Consider the following 21,668-nt stretch of genomic DNA (forward strand, 5'->3'; position numbering starts at 1 on the left):
AGAGAAGTGACACAATTTCACCTGGTTAATATTGCCTGCTAACCTGGATTTCTTTTAGCTAAATATGCAGGTTTAAAAATATATACTTCTGTGTATTGATTTTAAGAAAGGCATTGGTGTTTATGGTTAGGTACACGTTGGAGCAACGACAGTCCTTTTTCACGAATGCGCACCGCATCGGTTATATGCAATGCAGGACACGCTAGATAAACTAGTAATATCATCAACCATGTGTAGTTATAACTAGTGATTATGATTGATTAAGTTTAATGCTAGCTAGCAACTTACCTTGGCGTCTTACTGCATTTGCGTATTAGGCGGGCTCCTCGTGAGGCAGCTGGTTAGAGCGTTGGACTAGTTAACCGTAAATAAAAATGTTTGTGTGTGTTTGTGGACGTGTTTAACTATTCTTGTGGGGACCAGAAGTCCCCAGAATAGTAAACAAACAAACACTCTACCAGCTGGGGACATTTTGTTAATCCCCACAAGGTCAAATAGTATTTCTAGGGGGTTTAGGGTTAAGGTTAGAATTAGTGCTAGGGTTAGAATTACATTAGGAGCTAGGGTTAGGAGCTAGGGTTAGGAACTAGGGTTAGGGTTAGGAGCTAGGGTTAGGAGCTAGGGTTAGGGTTAGGAGCTAGGGTTAGGAGCTAGGGTTAGGAACTAGGGTTAGGAGCTAGGGTTAGGAGCTAGGGTTAGGGTTAGGAGCTAGGGTTAGGTTTAGGAGCTAGGGTTAGGGTTAGGAGCTAGGGTTAGGAGCTAGGGTTAGGGTGAGGAGCTAGGGTTAGGGGGAGGAGCTAGGGTTAGGTTTAGGGTTAGGTTTAGGAGCTAGGGTTAGGAGCTAGGGTTAGGTTTAGGAGCTAGGGTTAGGAGCTAGGGTTAGGGTGAGGAGCTAGGGTTAGGGGGAGGAGCTAGGGTTAGGGTTAGGAGCTAGGGTTAGGAGCTAGGGTTAGGGTGAGGAGCTAGGGTTAGGGGGAGGAGCTAGGGTTAGGTTTAGGGTTAGGAGCTAGGGTTAGGTTTAGGAGCTAGGGTTAGGAGCTAGGGTTAGGTTTAGGAGCTAGGGTTAGGGTGAGGAGCTAGGGTTAGGGGGAGGAGCTAGGGTTAGGAGCTAGGTTTAGGGTTAGGGAAAATAGGATTTTGAATGGGACTGAATTGTGTGTCACCACAAGGTTAACTGTATAAGGGCACAAGGCGAGACCCAAATGCAGACACAGGAGGCAGATGGTTGAGCTCCAATATTTATTATAACAAAGCGAGCAGGCAAAGGTAGGTCGAGGACAGGCGAGAGTTCATAAACCAGGTCCAAACAGAGTCCAAACAGTACCAGACGATAGGCAGTCTCGAGGGGGCAGAAACAAGATCCAAGTCCAAAACAGTACAAGGGGATAGGCAGGCTGGTAGTCAGAACAGGCGGAGTGGTCAGGCAGGCGGGTTCATGGTCAGGACAGGCAGGGGTCGAAACTAGGAGGACTAGAAACAAAGAGAGACTGGAAAAGATAGGAGCAAGGAAAAAGCTGGTTGACAAGACAAACTGGCACAGAGAGACAGGAAACACAGGGATATATACACCAGGGATAATAAGCGACACCTGGAGGGGGTGGAGACAATCACAAGGACAGGTGAACCAGATCAGGGTGTGAAAAGCTGTACAAGACTGTGTGTGTGTGTGTGTGAGTGTGTTTCTCTATCTGAGCGTTTTTTACCTTGTGTATAAGAATGCTCTCAGAGCACAACATAGGTCCTTAGTGTAGATACTCCTAGTTGACATGGTTCTTAGTTTAGATACTCCTAGTTGACATGGTTCTTAGTTGTAGATACTCCTAGTTGACATGGTCCTTAGTTTAGATACTCCTAGTTGACATGGTTCTTAGTTTAGATACTCCTAGTTGACATGGTTCTTAGTGTAGATACTCCTAGTTGACATGGTTCTTCGTTTAGATACTCCTAGTTGACATGGTTCTTAGTTGTAGATACTCCTAGTTGACATGGTCCTTAGTTTAGATACTCCTAGTTGACATGGTTCTTAGTTGTAGATACTCCTAGTTGACATGGTCCTTAGTTTAGATACTCCTACTTGACAAGGTTCTTAGGTTAGATACTCCTAGTTGACATGGTTCTTAGGTTAGATACTCCTAGTTGACATGGTCCTTAGGTTAGATACTCCTACTTGACATGGTTCTTAGGTTAGATACTCCTAGTTGACATGGTCCTTAGTTGTAGATACTCCTAGTTGACATGGTCCTTAGTTTAGATACTCCTAGTTGACATGGTTCTTAGTGTAGATACTCCTAGTTGACATGGTCCTTAGGTTAGATACTCCTACTTGACATGGTTCTTAGGTTAGATACTCCTAGTTGACATGGTCCTTAGTTGTAGATACTCCTAGTTGACATGGTCCTTAGTTTAGATACTCCTAGTTGACATGGTTCTTAGTTTAGATACTCCTAGTTGACATGGTTCTTAGTGTAGATACTCCTAGTTGACATGGTCCTTAGTGTAGATACTCCTAGTTGACATGGTTCTTAGTTGTAGATACTCCTAGTTGACATGGTCCTTAGTTTAGATACTCCTAGTTGACATGGTTCTTAGGTTAGATACTCCTAGTTGACATGGTTCTTAGTGTAGATACTCCTAGTTGACATGGTCCTTAGTTTAGATACTCCTAGTTGACATGGTCCTTAGGTTAGATACTCCTAGTTGACATGGTTCTTAGTTTAGATACTCCTAGTTGACATGGTCCTTAGTGTAGATACTCCTAGTTGACATGGTTCTTAGTTTAGATACTCCTAGTTGACATGATTCTTAGTGTAGATACTCCTAGTTGACATGGTCCTTAGTTTAGATACTCCTAGTTGACATGGTCCTTAGGTTAGATACTCCTACTTGACATGGTTCTTAGTGTAGATACTCCTAGTTGACATGGTTCTTAGTTTAGATACTCCTAGTTGACATGGTTCTTAGGTTAGATACTCCTAGTTGACATGGTTCTTACTTTAGATACTCCTAGTTGACATGGTTCTTAGGTTAGATACTCCTAGTTGACATGGTTCTTAGGTTAGATACTCCTACTTGACATGGTTCTTAGGTTAGATACTCCTAGTTGACATGGTCCTTAGTTGTAGATACTCCTAGTTGACATGGTCCTTAGTTTAGATACTCCTAGTTGACATGGTTCTTAGTGTAGATACTCCTAGTTGACATGGTCCTTAGGTTAGATACTCCTACTTGACATGGTTCTTAGGTTAGATACTCCTAGTTGACACGGTCCTTAGTTGTAGATACTCCTAGTTGACATGGTCCTTAGTTTAGATACTCCTAGTTGACATGGTTCTTAGTTGTAGATACTCCTAGTTGACATGGTCCTTAGTTTAGATACTCCTAGTTGACATGGTTCTTAGGTTAGATACTCCTAGTTGACATGGTCCTTAGTGTAGATACTCCTAGTTGACATGGTTCTTAGGTTAGATACTCCTAGTTGACATGGTTCTTAGTGTAGATACTCCTAGTTGACATGGTTCTTAGTGTAGATACTCCTAGTTGACATGGTCCTTAGGTTAGATACTCCTAGTTGACATGGTTCTTAGTTTAGATACTCCTAGTTGACATGGTTCTTAGTGTAGATACTCCTACTTGACATGGTTCTTAGGTTAGATACTCCTAGTTGACATGGTCCTTAGTTGTAGATACTCCTAGTTGACATGGTCCTTAGGTTAGATACTCCTACTTGACAAGGTTCTTAGGTTAGATACTCCTAGTTGACATGGTTCTTAGGTTAGATACTCCTAGTTGACATGGTCCTTAGGTTAGATACTCCTACTTGACATGGTTCTTAGGTTAGATACTCCTAGTTGACATGGTCCTTAGTTGTAGATACTCCTAGTTGACATGGTCCTTAGTTTAGATACTCCTAGTTGACATGGTTCTTAGGTTAGATACTCCTAGTTGACATGGTCCTTAGGTTAGATACTCCTAGTTGACATGGTTCTTAGGTTAGATACTCCTAGTTGACATGGTTCTTAGGTTAGATACTCCTAGTTGACATGGTTCTTAGTGTAGATACTCCTAGTTGACATGGTCCTTAGTTTAGATACTCCTAGTTGACATGGTTCTTAGGTTAGGTACTCCTAGTTGACATGGTCCTTAGGTTAGATACTCCTAGTTGACATGGTTCTTAGTTGTAGATACTCCTAGTTGACATGGTTCTTAGGTTAGATACTCCTAGTTGACATGGTCCTTAGTTTAGATACTCCTAGTTGACATGGTTCTTAGTTTAGATACTCCTAGTTGACATGGTTCTTAGGTTAGATACTCCTAGTTGACATGGTTCTTAGGTTAGATACTCCTAGTTGACATGGTTCTTAGGTTAGATACTCCTAGTTGACATGGTTCTTAGTGTAGATACTCCAAGTTGACATGGTCCTTAGTGTAGATACTCCTAGTTGACATGGTTCTTAGTTGTAGATACTCCTAGTTGACATGGTTCTTAGGTTAGATACTCCTAGTTGACATGGTTCTTAGTGTAGATACTCCTAGTTGACATGGTTCTTAGTGTAGATACTCCTAGTTGACATGGTCCTTAGTTTAGATACTCCTAGTTGACATGGTTCTTAGGTTAGATACTCCTAGTTGACATGGTTCTTAGTGTAGATACTCCTAGTTGACATGGTTCTTAGTGTAGATACTCCTAGTTGACATGGTCCTTAGGTTAGATACTCCTAGTTGACATGGTTCTTAGTTTAGATACTCCTAGTTGACATGGTTCTTAGTGTAGATACTCCTACTTGACATGGTTCTTAGGTTAGATACTCCTAGTTGACATGGTCCTTAGTTGTAGATACTCCTAGTTGACATGGTCCTTAGGTTAGATACTCCTACTTGACAAGGTTCTTAGGTTAGATACTCCTAGTTGACATGGTTCTTAGGTTAGATACTCCTAGTTGACATGGTCCTTAGGTTAGATACTCCTACTTGACATGGTTCTTAGTTTAGATACTCCTAGTTGACATGGTCCTTAGTTTAGATACTCCTAGTTGACATGGTTCTTAGGTTAGATACTCCTAGTTGACATGGTTCTTAGGTTAGATACTCCTAGTTGACATGGTTCTTAGGTTAGATACTCCTAGTTGACATGGTTCTTAGTTTAGATACTCCTAGTTGACATGGTTCTTAGTGTAGATACTCCTAGTTGACATGGTCCTTAGGTTAGATACTCCTACTTGACATGGTTCTTAGGTTAGATACTCCTAGTTGACATGGTCCTTAGTTTAGATACTCCTAGTTGACATGGTTCTTAGTGTAGATACTCCTAGTTGACATGGTTCTTAGTTTAGATACTCCTAGTTGACATGGTTCTTAGTTTAGATACTCCTAGTTGACATGGTTCTTAGTTTAGATACTCCTAGTTGACATGGTTCTTAGTGTAGATACTCCTAGTTGACATGGTCCTTAGTTTAGATACTCCTAGTTGACATGGTTCTTAGGTTAGATACTCCTAGTTGACATGGTTCTTAGTTTAGATACTCCTAGTTGACATGGTTCTTAGTGTAGATACTCCTAGTTGACATGGAGCTGAATCTTATGGCCTCTATTCATATGAGTTCAGGCTGAGTTAAGACTGAGTGTAACTCTGTTTGTGTTTGTGTGTGTTTGGGCTGAAACTGCTCACCAACAATTTGTGTGCATTACTGAAGAAGACAGTGATGTTGCATCAGAAGATGTTGCATCTCTATTTCAATTCAATTTCAATTCAAATGGCTTCATTGGCATGGGAAACATATGTTAACATTATCAAAGTAAGTGAAATGTAACAATAACAAATGAACTGTAAACATGACACTCACAGAAGTTCCAAAGGAATAGAGACATTTGAAATGTCATATTATGTCTATATACAATGTTGTGACGATGTGCAAATAGTTAAAGTACAAAAGGGAAAATAAGTAAACATAAATATAGGTTGTACTTACAATGGTGTTTGTTCTTCACTGATTGACCTTTTCTCGTGGCAACAGGTCACAAATCTTGCTGCTGTGATGGCACACTGTGGAATTTCACCCAGTAGATATGGGAGTTTATTAAAATTTGATTTGTTTTTCGAATTCTTTGTGAATCTGTGTAATCTGAAGGAAATATGTGTCTCTAATATGGTCATACATTGGGCAGGAGGTTAGAAAGTGCAGCTCAGTTTCCACCTCATTTAGTCTTTTCTTGAGTGCCAGGTCTGCCTATGGCAGCCTTTCTCAATAGCAAGGCTATGCTCACTGAGTCTGTAGATAGTCCTTAACATTGAGTCAGTTACAGTGGTCAAGTATTCTGCCAATGTTTACTCTCTGTTTAGGGCCACATGGCATTCTAGTTTGCTCTGTTTTTTGTTACTTCTTTCCAATGTGTGAAGTAAAATATGTTGTTTTCTCACTATTTGGTTGGGTCTAATTGTGTTGCTATCCTGGGGCTCTGTGGGGTCTGTTTGTGTTTGGGAACAGAGCCCCAGGGCCAGCTTAATTAGGGGACTCTTCTCCATGTTCATTTCTCTGTAGGTGATGGCTTTGTTATGGAAGGTTTGGGAATCACTTCCTTTTAGGTACTACCCCCCCCCCCCCCCTCTCTCTCTCTGTCTCTCTGTCTCTCTCTCTCTCTCCCTTTCTCTCTCTTTCTCTCTTTCGCTCTCTTTCTCTCTCTCTTTCGCTCTCTTTCTCTCTCTCTGTCTCTGTCTCTCTCCCTCTCTCTCTCTCTCTCTCGCTCTCTTTATTTCTCTCTCTCTTTTTCTCTCTCTTTTCTCTCTCTCTCCCTCTATGTCTCTGACCTGATTGTGTTTTGTCACTCCTATCTCTGTTCCCATCCTGTTTCTGGCCCAAATCAGCTTGTTAATCAGTATTTTCTAGCATTATTATTGGCTCTTTCGTGTTTTTGTTGTTGTTGTGACAGTACAGTATTGACCTCTGTGTCTCCCTGTCTCTCTGTAGTGGAGCGATGTATGTGTGTGATGCAGTCGGGGACCCAGATGGTGAAGTTGAAGGCTGGTTCCAAGGGGCTGGTGAGACTGTTCTACCTGGACGAACATCGCTCATGCATCCGATGGAGACCCTCACGCAAGAGCGAGAGGGCCAAGAGTGAGTACACACACTTTATCTCATCACCCACGCAATTTATCACCTTAACCCCTAGTTCTACCCTTAACACCCCTAGTTCTACCCTTAACACCCCTAGTTCTACCCTTAACACCCCTAGTTCTACCCTTAACACCCCTAGTTCTACCCTTAACACCCATAGTTCTACCCTTAACACCCCTAGTTCTACCCTTAACACCCCTAGTTCTACCCTTAACACCCCTAGTTCTACCCTTAACACCCCTAGTTCTACCCTTAACACCCCTAGTTCTACCCATAACACCCCTAGTTCTACCCTTAACACCCCTAGTTCTACCCTTAACACCCCTAGTTCTACCCTTAACACCCCTAGTTCTACCCTTAACACCCCTAGTTCTACCCTTAACACCCATAGTTCTACCCTTAACACCCCTAGTTCTACCCTTAACACCCCTAGTTCTACCCTTAACACCCCTAGTTCTACCCTTAACACCCATAGTTCTACCCTTAACACCCCTAGTTCTACCCTTAACACCCCTAGTTCTACCCTTAACACCCCTAGTTCTACCCTTAACACCCTTAGTTCTACCCATAACACCCCTAGTTCTACCCTTAACACCCCTAGTTCTACCCTTAACACCCCTAGTTCTACCCTTAACAGAGTCGCTTCCTTTTGGCAACATCGAAGCAAAACAAACAATGCTTTATGTAACTTTATCCAATCTTTTAACCTTGTAGGAATGTCAAATAATGTATTTGACAGCATCTCTCTCTCTCTCTCTCTCTCTCTCTCTCTCTCTCTCTCTCTCAGCATCTCTCTCTCTCTCTCTCTCTCTCTCAGCCTCTCTCTCTCTCTCTCTTTCTCTCTCTCTCTCTCTCTCTCTCTCAGCCTCTCTCTGTCTCTCTCTCACTCTGTCTCTCTCTCTCTCTCTCAGCCTTTCTCTCTCTCTCAGCCTCTCTCTCTCAGCATCTCTCTCTCTCTCTCTCTCTCTCTCTCTCTCTCAGCATCTCTCTCTCCCTCTCTCTCTCTCTCTCTCTCTCTCTCTCTCTCTCAGCATCTCTCTCTCTCAGCATCTCTCTCTCTCTCAGCCTCTCTCTCTCAGCCTCTCTCTCTCAGCATCTCTCTCTCTCTCTCAGCCTCTCTTTCTCAGCATCTCTCTCAGCATCTCTCTCTCGCTCTCTCTCTCTCTCTCTCTCTCTCTCTCTCTCTCTCTCTCTCTCTCTCAATTCAAGTTCAATAACAATTAAGGTCTTTATTGTCATGTGAAACATATGTTTACATTGTCAAAGCAAGTGAAATAGATAATAAACGAGAGTGAAATAAACATGTTTTTTTTTTACAGTAAACATTGCACTCACAAAAGTTCCAATATAATGAAGCCGTTTCAAATGTCATATTATGTGCAAATAGTTAAAGTACAAAGGGAAAATGAATAAACATTAATATAGTTTGTATTCACAATGGTAAATAATATGGTCATAGTTTACGCCATGACCTTACAGAGACATTTATGTCTATTTGGTTAGGTCAGGGTGTGATCATAGCCTGTCACGCCCTGACCTTAGAGAGACGTTTTATGTCTATTTGGTTAGGTTAGGGTGTGATCATAGCCTGTCACGCCCTGACCTTACAGAGACGTTTTATGTCTCTATTTGGTTAGGTCAGGGTGTGATCATAGCCTGTCACGCCCTGACCTTACAGAGACGTTTTATGTCTCTATTTGGTTAGGTTAGGGTGTGATCATAGCCTGTCACGCCCTGACCTTACAGAGACGTTTTATGTCTATTTGGTTAGGTCAGGGTGTGATCATAGCCTGTCACGCCCTGACCTTACAGAGACGTTTTATTTCTCTATTTGGTTAGGTCAGGGTGTGATCATAGCCTGTCACGCCCTGACCTTACAGAGACGTTTTATGTCTATTTGGTTAGGTCAGGGTGTGATCATAGCCTGTCACGCCCTGACCTTACAGAGACGTTTTATTTCTCTATTTGGTTAGGTTAGGGTGTGATCATAGCCTGTCACGCCCTGACCTTACAGAGACGTTTTATGTCTATTTGGTTAGGTCAGGGTGTGATCATAGCCTGTCACGCCCTGACCTTAGAGAGACGTTTTATGTCTATTTGGTTAGGTTAGGGTGTGATCATAGCCTGTCACGCCCTGACCTTACAGAGACGTTTTATGTCTCTATTTGGTTAGGTTAGGGTGTGATCATAGCCTGTCACGCCCTGACCTTAGAGAGACGTTTTATGTCTATTTGGTTAGGTTAGGGTGTGATCATAGCCTGTCACGCCCTGACCTTACAGAGACGTTTTATGTCTATTTGGTTAGGTTAGGGTGTGATCATAGCCTGTCACGCCCTGACCTTACAGAGACGTTTTATGTCTCTATTTGGTTAGGTCAGGGTGTGATCATAGCCTGTCACGCCCTGACCTTACAGAGCCGTTTTATTTCTCTATTTGGTTAGGTCAGGGTGTGATGTGGGGTGGGCATTCTATGTTTTGTTTTCTATGTTTCTTTATTTCTATGTTTTGGCCAGGTATGGTTCTCAATCAGGGACAGCTGTCTATCGTTGTATCTGATTGGGAATCATACTTAGGTAGCCCTTTTTCCCCTCCTTTCAGGGTGGGTAGTTATCTTTGTTCGTGGCTCTTTGCCCTGTAAGCTTCACGGTTGTTTGTTGTTTTGTTGGCGACATTGACTAAAATAAATGGAAAATGTACGCTCACCACGCTGCACTTTGGTCCACTTCTTTCTACGGCCGTGACTTAGCCTGTCTTCTCTTTTTTGTTCATTTTATTTAACATTTAATGTGGCAAGTCAGTTAAGAACAAATTCTTATTTGGCAAAAGGCCTCCTGCGGGGATGGGGGCTGGGATAAAATATATATATTTTTAAATATAGGACAAAACACACAACACAGCAAGAGAGACAACACAACACTATTTAAAGAGAGACCTAAGAAGACAACATAGCAAGGCAGCAACACATGAAAACACAGTAGCAACATGGCAGCAACAAAACATGACAACGACATGGTAGCAACACAACATGGTAGCAGCACAAAACAGGGTACAAACATTGTCGGGCACAGACAACAGCACAAATGGCAAGAAGGTAGAGACAACAATACATCACGCAAAGTAGCCACAACTGTCAGTAAGAGACGAGCGACCGAGGGTTGTGTGTGCTTTGGGGACCTTTAACAGAATGTGACTGGCAGAACGGGTGTTGTATGTGGAGGATGAGGGCTGCAGTAGATATCTCAGATAGGGGGGAGTGAGGCCTAAGAGGGTTTTATAAATAAGCATCAACCAGTAGGTCTTGCGACGGATGTACAGAGATGACCAGTTTACAGAGGAGTATAGAGGACAGTGATGTGTCCTGTAAGGAGCATTGGTGTCAAATCTGATGGCCAAATGGTAAAGAACATCTAGCCACTCGAGAGCACCCTTACCTGACGATGTATAAATTACATCTCCATAATCTAGCCTGGGTAGGATGGTCATCTGAACCAGGGTTAAACCAAGTCTATATAGATGTAACTTTACCCTGCAGCTTTGATATTTGCTGAGAGAAGGACAGTGCACCGTCTAGCCATACTCCCAAGTACTTGCATGAGGTGACTACCTCCAGCTCTAAACCCTCAAGAGGTAGTAATCACACCTGAGGGAAAATGGGCATTCTTCTTACCAAACCACATTACCTTTGTTGTGGAGGTGTTCAGAACAAGGGTAAGGGCAGAGAAAGCTTGTTGGACACTAAGAAAGCTTTGTTGTAGAGCGTTTAACACAAAATCCGGGTAGGGGCCAGTTGAGTATAACTATCTTCTGCATATAAATGGATGAGAGAGATTCCTACTGCTTGAGCTATGTTGTTGATGTAAATTGAGAAGAGCGTGGGGCCTAGGATCGAGCCTTGGGGTACTCCCTTGGTGACAGGCAGTGGCTGAGACAGCAGATGTTCTGACTTTATGCACTGCACTCTTTGAGAGAGGTAGTTAGCAAACCAGGTCAAAGCCCCCTCAGAGACACCGATACTCCTTAGCCGGCCCATCAGAATGGAATGGTCTACCATATCAAAAGCTTTAGCCAAGTCAATAAAAATAGCAGCACAATATTGCTTAGCATTAAGGACAATGGTGTTATCATTGAGGACCTTTAAGGTTGCAGTGACACATCCATAACCTGGGCGGAAACCATATTGCAAACTCGAGAGAATACTATAGACATTAAGAAAGCCAGTCATTTGATTATGTACACGTTTTTCCAACACTTTTGTTAAACAGAGCAAAATAGAAATAGGCCTATAACAGTTAGGATCAGCTTGATCTCCCACTTTAAATAAAATATGAACTGTGGCTGCCTTCCAAGCAATGGGAACCTCCCAGGGAGGAGAGACAGGTTAAAAAGGTCAGAGATAGGCTTGGCGATTATAGGGGCAGCAACCTTACAGAAGAAAGGGTCTAAACCATCTGACCCAGATGTTTTTTGGGGGTCAAATTTAAGGAGCTCCTTTAGCACCTCAGACTCAGTGACCGCCTGCAGGGAGAAACTTTGTAGTGCATAGTCGCATTAGAAGGGGTGGGAGATGAGGAAATGTTGGACAGGCAAGAAGGCATGGCTGAGTTAAATAGGAATCTTGACTTAATGAAGTGGTGATTAACCTGTTGCGACGAGCCATCCCGGATCCGGGATCGTGAATACAGCCTCAAGCTCATTACCATAACGCAACGTTAACTATTCATGAAAATCGCAAATGAAATGAAATCAATATGCTAGCTCTCAAGCTTAGATTTTTGTTAACAACACTGTCATCTCAGATTTTCAAAATATGCTTCTCAACCATTGCAAAACAAGCATTTGTGTAACACTATTGATAGCTAGCGTAGCATTTAGCGTTAGCATTCAGCAGGCAACATTTTCACAAAAACCAGAAAAACATTCAAATAAAATCATTTACCTTTGAAGAACAGATGTTTTCAATGAGGAGATTCTCAGTTAGATAGCAAATGTTCAGTTTTTACAAAAATATTATTTGTTTAGGACAAATCGCTCCGTTTTCTGCGTCACGTTTAGCTACGAAAGAAACCTGTATCCAGGACTGTGTAAATCTATCCGCAAGCTCATTAGCATAACGCAACGTTAACTATTCATGAAAATCGCAAATGAAATGAAATAAATCTATTTGCTCTCAAGCTTAGCCTTTTGTTAACAACACTGTCATCTCAGATTTTCTAAAATATGCTTCTCAACCATTGCAAAACAAGCATTTGTGTAACACTATTGATAGCCTAGCATAGTATTATGCCTGACATTCAGCAAGCAACATTTTCACAAAAACCAGAAAAACATTCAAATAAAATCATTTACCTTTGAAGAACTTCAGATGTTTTCAATGAGACTCTCAGTTAGATAGCAAATGTTCAGTTTTTACAAAAAGATTATTTGTTTAGGACAAATCGCTCCGTTTTCTGCGTCACGTTTAGCTACGAAAGAAACCTGTATCCAGGATTGTGTAAATCTATCCGCAAGCTCATTAGCATAACGCAACGTTAACATTCATGAAAATCTCAAATGAAATGAAATAAATCTATTTGCTCTCAAGCTTAGCCTTTTGTTAACAACACTTTCAAAAATATGCTTCTCAACCATTGCAAAACAAGCATTTGTGTAACACTATTGATAGCCTAGCATAGTATTATGCCTGACATTCAGCAAGCAACATTTTCACAAAAACCAGAAAAACATTCAAATAAAATCTTTTACCTTTGAAGAACTTTGAAGAACTTCAGATGTTTTCAATGAGGAGACTCTCAGTTAGATTGCAAATGTTCAGTTTTTACAAAAAAATTATTTGTGTTGACAAATCGCTCCGTTTTCTCCATCACGTTTGGGTAAGAAAAAAAAACGAAAATTAAGTCATTAAAACGCTAACTTTTTTCCAAATTAACTCCATAATATCGACAGAAACATGGCAAACCGATGTTTAGAATCAATCCTCAAGGTGTTTTTCACATATCTATTGACGATAAATCCATCGTGGCAGTTGACTTTCTCTTCTGAAGAAATGGAACGCACATGGACCTAGAGATTACGCAATAATTTCGACACAGGACACCGGGCGGACCCCTGGTAAATGTAGTCTCTTATGGTCAATCTTCCAATGATATGCCTACAAATACGTCACAATGCTGCAGACATCTTGGACGAACGGCAGAGAGCATAAGCTCGTTCACGGCACATTCACAGCCATATAAGGAGACGATAGAAAAACAGAGCTTCAAAAATTCTGCTCATTTCCTGTTTGAGTTTCCTCTTGGTTTTGCCTGTAGCATGAGTTCCGTGGCACTCACAGATAATATCTTTGCAGTTTTGAAAACATCAGAGTGTTTTCTTTCCAAAGCTGCCAATTATATGCATAGTCGAGCATCTTTTCGTGACAAAATATTGCGCTTAAAACGGGCACGTTTTTTTATCCAATAATGACATAGGTTGAAGAGGTTAAAGAGCTCAGACATGTGCTTCTTGTCAGTAACAACCACATCATCAACATTAAGGGACATGGGCAGCTATGAGGAGGAGGGTTTATTCTTCAGGTCTTTAACCGTTTTCCAGAACTTCTTGGCATTAGACCCACAGAGAGAGAACTGCTCCTTAAAGTAACTTAATTTGGCCTTCCGGAGAGCCTGAATGTACTAATTTCTCATTTGCCCGAACGGAAGACAGTCAGCCTGAGTATGCGTGTGCCGAGCCTTTCGCCAAATGCAATTCTTGAGATGGAGTAACTCTGCAAGATCAGGGTCGAACCAGGGGCTGAACCTGTTTTTAATTCTCATTATCTTTATGGGGGCGTGTTTGTTAACAATATCATTGAAGATATCGAAAAAGAAGTCCAAGCTTCTTCGACAGAGTGGATCAAGCTGATTCTATACCAATTTACAGAGGCCAGGTCATGAAGGAAGGCTTGCTCATTAAAGTTTTTTAGCAAGCATCTATGACAAAGTAGGACAGGTTTTCTCACTGAGCAACCATTACGAACACGGGCTGTAGAACAGTGATCACTAAGGTCATTACAGAAAACACCAGACTGATACCTATCAGGATAATTTGTGAGGATAACATCAAGGAGAGTAGCCTTTTTTGGGTGTTTGGAGTCATACATTGTAGGATTGGTAATAATCTGAGAAAGATCTTGAGAGCCAGGTCTGGCTACGGCGGCCTTTCTCAATAGCAAGGCTATGCTCACTGAGTCTGCACATAGTCAAAGCCTTCCTGAAGTTTGCTTAGGGGACTCTTCTCCAGGTTCATCTCTCTGTAGGTGATGGCTTTGTTATGGAAGGTTTGTGAATCGCTTCCTTTTAGGTGGTTGTAGAATTTAACGGCTCTTTCTGGATTTTGATAATTAGTGGGTATCAGCCTAATTCTGCTCTGCATGCATTATTTGGTGTTCTACGTTGTACACGGAGGATATTTTTGCAGAATTCTGCGTGCAGAGTCTCAATTTGGTGTTTGTCCCATTTTGTGAAGTCTTGGTTGGTGAGCGGACCCCAGACCTCACAACCATAAAGGGCAATGGGCTCTATGACTGATTCAAGTATTTTTTGCCAAATCCTAATTGGTATGTTGAAATTTATGTTTCTTTTGATGGCATAGAATGCCCTTGCCTTGTCTCTCAGATCGTTCACAGCTTTGTGGAAGTTACCTGTGGCGCTGATGTTTAGGCCAAGGTATGTATCGTTTTTTGTGTGCTCTAGGGCAACAGTGTCTAGATGGAATTTGTATTTGTGGTCCTGGTGACTGGACCTTTTTTGGAACACCATTATTTTGGTCTTACTGAGATTTACTGTCAGGGCCCAGGTCTGACAGAATCTGTGCATAAGATCTAGGTGCTGCTGTAGGCCCTCCTTGGTTGGTGACAGAAGCACCAGATCATCAGCAAACAGCAGACATTTAACTTCGGATTCTAGCAGGGGGAGGCCGGGTGCTGCAGACTTTTCTAGTGCCCGCGCCAATTCGTTGATATATATGTTGAAGAGGGTGGGGCTTAAACTGCATCCCTGTCTAACCCCACGACCCTGTGGGAAGAAATGTGTGTGTTTTTTGCCCATTTTAACCGCACACTTGTTGTTTGTGTACATGGATTTTATAATGTCGTATGTTTTACCCCCAACACCACTTTCCATCAGTTTGTATAGCAGACCCTCATGCCAAATTGTGTCGAAGGCTTTTTTGAAATCAACAAAGCATGAGAAGACTTTGCCTTTGTTTTGGTTTGTTTGGTTGTCAATTAGGGTGTGCAGGGTGAATACATGGTCTGTTGTACGGTAATTTGGTAAAAAGCCAATTTGACATTTGCTCAGTACATTGTTTTCATTGAGGAAATGTACGAGTCTGCTGTTAATAATAATGCAGAGGATTTTCCCAAGGTTACTGTTGACACATATTCCAGTTATTGGGGTCAAATTTGTCTCCACTTTTGTGGATTGGGGTGATCAGCCCTTGGTTCCAAATATTGGGGAAGATGCCAGAGCTAAGTATGATGTTAAAGAGTTTTAGTATAGCCAATTGGAATTTGTTGTCTGTATATTTGATCATTTCATTGAGGATACCATCAACACCACAGGCATTTTTGGGTTGGAGGGTTTTTATTTTGTCCTGTAACTCATTCAATGTAATTGGAGAATCCAGTGGGTTCTGGTAGTCTTTAATAGTTGATTCTAAGATCTGTATTTGATCATGTATATGTTTTTGCTCTTTATTCTTTGTTATAGAGCCAAAAAGATTGGAGAAGTGGTTTACCCCTACAACTCCATTTTGGATAGATAATTCTTCGTGTTGTTGTTTGTTTAGTGTTTTCCAATTTTCCCCGAAGTGGTTAGAGTCTATGGACTCTCAGTTACATTGAGCTGATTTCTGACATGCTGTTCCTTCTTTTTCCGTAGTGTATTTCTGTATTGTTTTAGTGATTCACCATAGTGAAGGCGTAGACTCAGGTTTTCCGGGTCTCTATGTTTTTGGTTGGACAGGTTTCTCAATTTCTTTCTTAGATTTTTGCATTCTTCATCAAACCATTTGTCATTATTGTTAATTTTCTTCGGTTTTCTATTTGAGATTTTTTAGATTTGATAGGGAAGCTGAGAGGTCAAATATACTGTTAAGATTTTCTACTGCCAAGTTTACACCTTCACTATTACAGTGGAATGTTTTACCCAGGAAATTGTCTAAAAGGGATTGAATTTGTTGTTGCCTAATTGTTTTTTGGTAGGTTTCCAAACTGCATTCCTTCCATCTATAGCATTTCTTAATGTTACTCAGTTCCTTTGGCTTTGATGCCTCATGATTGAGTATTGCTCTGTTTAAGTAGACTGTGATTTTGCTGTGGTCTGATAGGGGTGTCAGTGGGCTGACTGTGAACGTTCTGAGAGATTCTGGGTTGAGGTCAGTGATAAAGTAGTCTACAGTACTACTGCCAAGAGATGAGCTATAGGTGTACCTACCATAGGAGTCCCCTCGAAGCCTACTGTTGACTATGTACATACCCAGCATGCGACAGAGCTGCAGGAGTTGTGACCCGTTTTTGTTGGTTATGTTGTCATAGTTGTGCCTATGGGGGCATATGGGAGGGAATGCTGTCACCTCCAGGCAGGTGTTGTCCCCCTGTGTGCTGAGGGTGTCAGGTTCTTGTCCGGTTCTGGCATTTAGGTCGCCACAGACTAGTACATGTCCCTGGGCCTGGAAATGATTGATTTCCCCCTCCAGGATGGAGAAGCTGTCTTCATTAAAATATGGGGATTCTAGTGGGGGGATATAGGTAGCACACAGGAGGACATTTTTCTCTGTTAGGATCATTTCCGTTTGAATTTCTAGCCAAATGTAGAACGTTCCTGTTTTGATTAATTTAATGGAGTGAGTTAGGTCTGCTCTATACCAAATTAGCATACCCCCTGAGTCCCTTCCCTGTTTCACACCTGGTAGTTTGGTGGATGGGACTACCAGCTCTCTGTAACCTAGAGGGCAACCAGTGGGTCCGTCTCCTCTATACCAGGTTTCTTGCAGGATGACAATGTCTGTATTACCGATTTCTTTGGTGAAGTCCGGGTTTCTGCTCTTTAGGCCAAAGGCAGATGACCTCAGGCCTTGGATATTCCAGGATAATATAGTGACTACAGAGCCTGCTGAGCATCTGGTACATGCCATTGGCTTTGGCGAGTGTGAGAGTGGGGGTTGGGACTGTTTGCCCGCTCACTACCTGGGCGTATGTGTGGCTTCCTGTCTTTGCGGGGGTGGGGTGTATGGGGTGGGCAGGAGTGGCATAGGTCTGATCTGAGGGGGCCTAAATGGGGTGTGGGCATGGTTGACGTGGGGGGGGTGTTTATTGGTTGGGGTGGGGGTGTGGATGTGTCTGGGTGTACTGTGGTCTGGATGTAATTCCTCTTGGCGTGGGTCCTCTATGTTTAGGTCCAGGGGGGGGTCCTGCAGGTTTGGGAGGGTGTCTCGCTGGTCTGGGTGGGGTGTCTATTGATCTGTTGCTCCTGTGTGAAGTGTTGGGGATACGTTTGAGAGCGATGTCCTTTAGAGTCCGGGCAAAGGTGGGCTCTGCTGCCTTGTAGAGGTGGACCTGGTCATAGAGGCTGTTCAAGTCCAGGGTGGAGTGGTGGGCCAGGAAAACATTTGGTTTTGAGGCACAGTCACGGGAAATACTTGCGTTTACCCACTGTATTGTGTCAGGGTGGAAGTCTTTTCGTGGTAGCAGGGTGGAGATCACCACTTGTGCGTTGGGGAAAGTAGAAGAAGCCTTCTCAATCACTCCCTTCAGTGCTGTGGCCACCCTTTCCTGCTGTGCTCTCAGGTCGTTTGTGCCTGTGTGTATTATTATGTGGCTGGGTGAGCCTAGTTTGGCCTCAGACAGAAGGTTGAGGGCGCGCTGGGTGTTTGGACACCAGAGTTTAGACACACTGTGTTTGGGAAAAAGTTTTTTTTCTTCTATATATTTCCCATTTGAGTCCATAAGTAGTACAATCTGTGTCTTGTGTTTGTTCTCAGTGGGTGTGAGGGGGTTGTCAGAAGGGCTATCAGGGTGGCTGACAGGGGGGGAGCTCAGAGGGGGTGAGAGCCGCTGGGCTTGTGGTTCTTCATTTGTCTGTTCTGCTGTGATGTCGACTCTATGGTCAGGGTCTGGTGTGGACTATTCTGCTGTGGTGTCGAGACTTTTGTCAGGTGCTGAGGTGGGCTGTTCTGCTGGCTTCTCTGTGGGGGTAGCCACCTCTCTAGTGGGTTGTTCTCTGTCACACGCAGTCCCCCTCAACCTCTCCTCCGTCCCCCTCACCCTCTCCTCCATCCCCCTCAACCTCTCCTCCACCAGCAGTCTGATCCTCTCCTCTAATGCTCTGTTCTTCTCCTGATTCTGCTCTTTCTCCTGTTGAAGTTGTCTCACCACAGTCCAGAGTGCAGATATATCTCTGTCCACCTCCAGCTCTCCGGGTCTGGTTTAAGGGGGTGTTGTTGTGCTGGACTGTTGTCTGGGTCTGTGCTGACTGAAGTGTAATCACCTGCTGTTCCAGCTCCACCTGCCTTACCTCCAGCTGGGTGAATTTATCCTTCATTTCAATGAGGGAGTGGTAATCTGTGCTGGGAGGTTGACTCTCCGCTGGGGGTTGCTCGTCTGTGGGGTTACATAATGAAGAGGTCTGGTCTGACCCGCTCGGGGTGGGGGTATCTTTATCAAGGGAGAGCTTCTCCTGTTGGGCTAATTCTTTGATTAGGTGAAAGTCCAGCTGAAACTGTTTGGGGTTACCCTGTACCATTACTGTTCAGGACTTATAGATATTTATATTACCTGACTCAAGAGTCCTCGTTATCAAGTATTCTGAGTTTCCACCCCTCGTTAATCCCCCCTCTCTTAACAAAGGGGTAGTGTGCTAATAGAGCACTGTGCCATGCCAGGGGATGGTTCGTGTGGAATATAAGGTTGCTGATGTTCCCATTTTTGTAATAGTCAGCAAAAAGTGTCTCTTGATTTTCCATAAGGAGCTTCATTTTGTAATCTTTTCTTGCCTTATCATTCTTTACATGCACAGGGTACTGTATTTTAATTACCTCTGAACAGCAGGAGGGAGCTTCTAAGGCCTCCCCATTTGGTTGGGGTAGACTGTGTGACTCTCCTGCCATTGTTGGGCTAATGGGCTTTGACACCTCTCACTTGACACGTCAGTGCTAGTTGAAGCTGTATCATGCTTGGCAGAATTATGTTAGAATTCAGTCCTTATAAAGTAATGTTGTGTATTTTTCTTCTTGGCTTTTGGAAATAAAATATAGTTTCAGACTAAACATTACTCACTCAGTTCAAGGTTGGATGGTGTTTTCAGGTTTCTGTTGTTTTCCAGAGAATTTGCTGTATAGAGAAATAAATCCTTGGTATAGTTGTGAACCTTCCAGGTGGTTCCGTAATTCCGTCCAAAATCAGGTTGTAGGTTTTAAGTTTTGATTTGAAGTGGGGGTTATGTTGTAGAGGGTAAAATCCAGTATGTGTTCCTGACAAAAAATCCAAGTTTATCTAACTCCTAATCTATCTTTTTTAAAGAAAATGCTGAAAAATGCAGGAGCTCATCTGATCCTGACCTCTGCTCTGCTCTGCTCTGCTGTCTCTCTCTCTCTTTCTCTCTCTCTCTCTCTCTCTCTCTCACTCTCTCTCTCTCTCTCACTCTCCTAGTCCCTATAGGGGATTAGAAATCATTACAATGCCTTGTTGTTGACTACAGTAGTGATGCTGTGATTTCAGCCATGTTGTTGACTACAGTAGTGATGCTGTGATTTCAGCCATGTTGTTGACTACAGTAGTGATGCTGTGATTTCAGCCATGTTGTTGACTACAGTAGTGATGCTGTGATTTCAGCCATGTTGTTGACTACAGTAGTGATGCTGTGATTTCAGCCATGTTGTTGACTACAGTAGTGATGCTGTGATTTCAGCCATGTTGTTGACTACAGTAGTGATGCTGTGATTTCAGCCATGTTGTTGACTACAGTAGTGATGCTGTGATTTCAGCCATGTTGTTGACTACAGTAGTGATGCTGTGATTTCAGGGTATGCCAGTTTATTTGCTGCAGTGTCTGTCTGGTTATATGTTTATCTCTAACTTCTCCTCGTTGTGGCCTTCATTCAATATTTAAGAGAGAGAAACTATCATTGCCCTAGGAGATATCAGAATCTTAACTTGTTGTCTCTTAGCACTTTTGTTTGGTTTCATCCATTCTGATCACAAATGAGAGCTACTTAATGAATTCCCAAGCTTATCAGTGCTACGGCTGTACGCAATTTTCATTCTCCCAACCCTGATTGGTCCTCTCTCTCTTCCTGTCCCGCCCTCTTTCCCTTTCAGTCACCATTGATTCGCTGTACAAGGTGACGGAGGGCCGTCAGTCAGACATCTTCCACCGCCATGCGGAGGGCAGTTTCGACCCGGCCTGCTGTTTCACCGTTTACCATGGCAACCACATGGAGTCCCTAGACCTGGTGACCTCTAACCCTGAAGAGGCTCGTACCTGGGTGACAGGACTACGATACCTGATGGCTGGCATCAGTGACGAGGACTCACTGGCCAAACGACAACGGACACATGACCAATATCCTTTCAAGACTAACACACACACGCACGGACACGCACACACGCACGCACGCACACACACACACACACACACACACACACACACATGTCCTCCTTGTAGCTCGTAAGAAGAGCATAACAGTGGGGGTGTGTGTATCCGTAACCCCTAACCAGTATTGTTCAATCAGTTAACTGGTTAACCCACTGTTATGCTCCCTCTGCCTGCTGCATGCAGTGTGTGTTTGTGTTTGGGTGTGTGTGTGTGTGTGTGTGTGTGTGTGTGTGTGTGTGTGTGTGTGTGTGTGTGTGTGTGTGTGTGTGTGTGTGTGTGTGTGTGTGTGTGTGTGTGTGTGTGTGCGTCCGTGCGTGCGTGTGTGCGTGCGTGTGTGTGTGTGTGTGTGTGTGCGTGCGTGCCTTTGAGCGCTGTTCTGTTCTGACTGGATTTGACAACTGACAAAACATAGTGTTGTTTTTGTTGTTGAAAAGCCTCTCAGCTTGAATACACATTATATAGTGTTTCTAAAATTAACTGTAACACAAGTTTAGACTTTAGACTCCAGTATGAAGATAGGCTTAAACAGGCTTATCCAATAGAAATCGCTGATCACATTTGAAGGCGATGTCATGGTGGCGTTGGCTAGCTAAGCTCACGTGCAGAAACACGTCATCAGGTCTAACGGGTCATTCTCACGTCGAACTGAGCATGTGCAGACCTTTCAAATCCAAGGCACTCCTTCGATATAAAGTCGTTTTTTCCTTAAAATTAAAAACGTGTGAGTTTGTCACTTTCATGAGGTTGGAGTAATTAAATGTAACTACTGAAATCTAGATTGTTCCTTTAGATTTTGAGCAAATTAACAACGAAGGAAGAATCTGACTTCTCTCATTGGCTTGTCAGACCCCAAACCCCAGCCTGTTCTGCTTCACAAACGTTCCCGGAAGTCTTTTTGATGTTGCACCTCTGGGTTTAGAAACTCTGT

General features: G+C 42.9%; 1 protein-coding gene across 1 annotated transcript in view; it reads left to right on the plus strand.

The window, feature by feature from the left end:
* The first annotated feature begins 6,968 nt into the window (after nucleotides 1–6,968).
* Nucleotides 6,969–21,668, plus strand: part of LOC115126773 (1-phosphatidylinositol 4,5-bisphosphate phosphodiesterase eta-1-like) — a 76,123-nt gene continuing 61,423 nt past the window's right edge. The window contains 2 exon segments of the mRNA XM_065000568.1: nucleotides 6,969–7,109; nucleotides 20,464–20,707. Of these exon segments, the coding sequence (XP_064856640.1) occupies nucleotides 6,974–7,109; nucleotides 20,464–20,707 (380 nt within the window). The 5' untranslated portion in view covers nucleotides 6,969–6,973.

The sequence above is a fragment of the Oncorhynchus nerka genome, linkage group LG14, assembly GCF_034236695.1.
Source record: "Oncorhynchus nerka isolate Pitt River linkage group LG14, Oner_Uvic_2.0, whole genome shotgun sequence".
Taxonomy (NCBI): Eukaryota; Metazoa; Chordata; class Actinopteri; order Salmoniformes; family Salmonidae; genus Oncorhynchus; species Oncorhynchus nerka.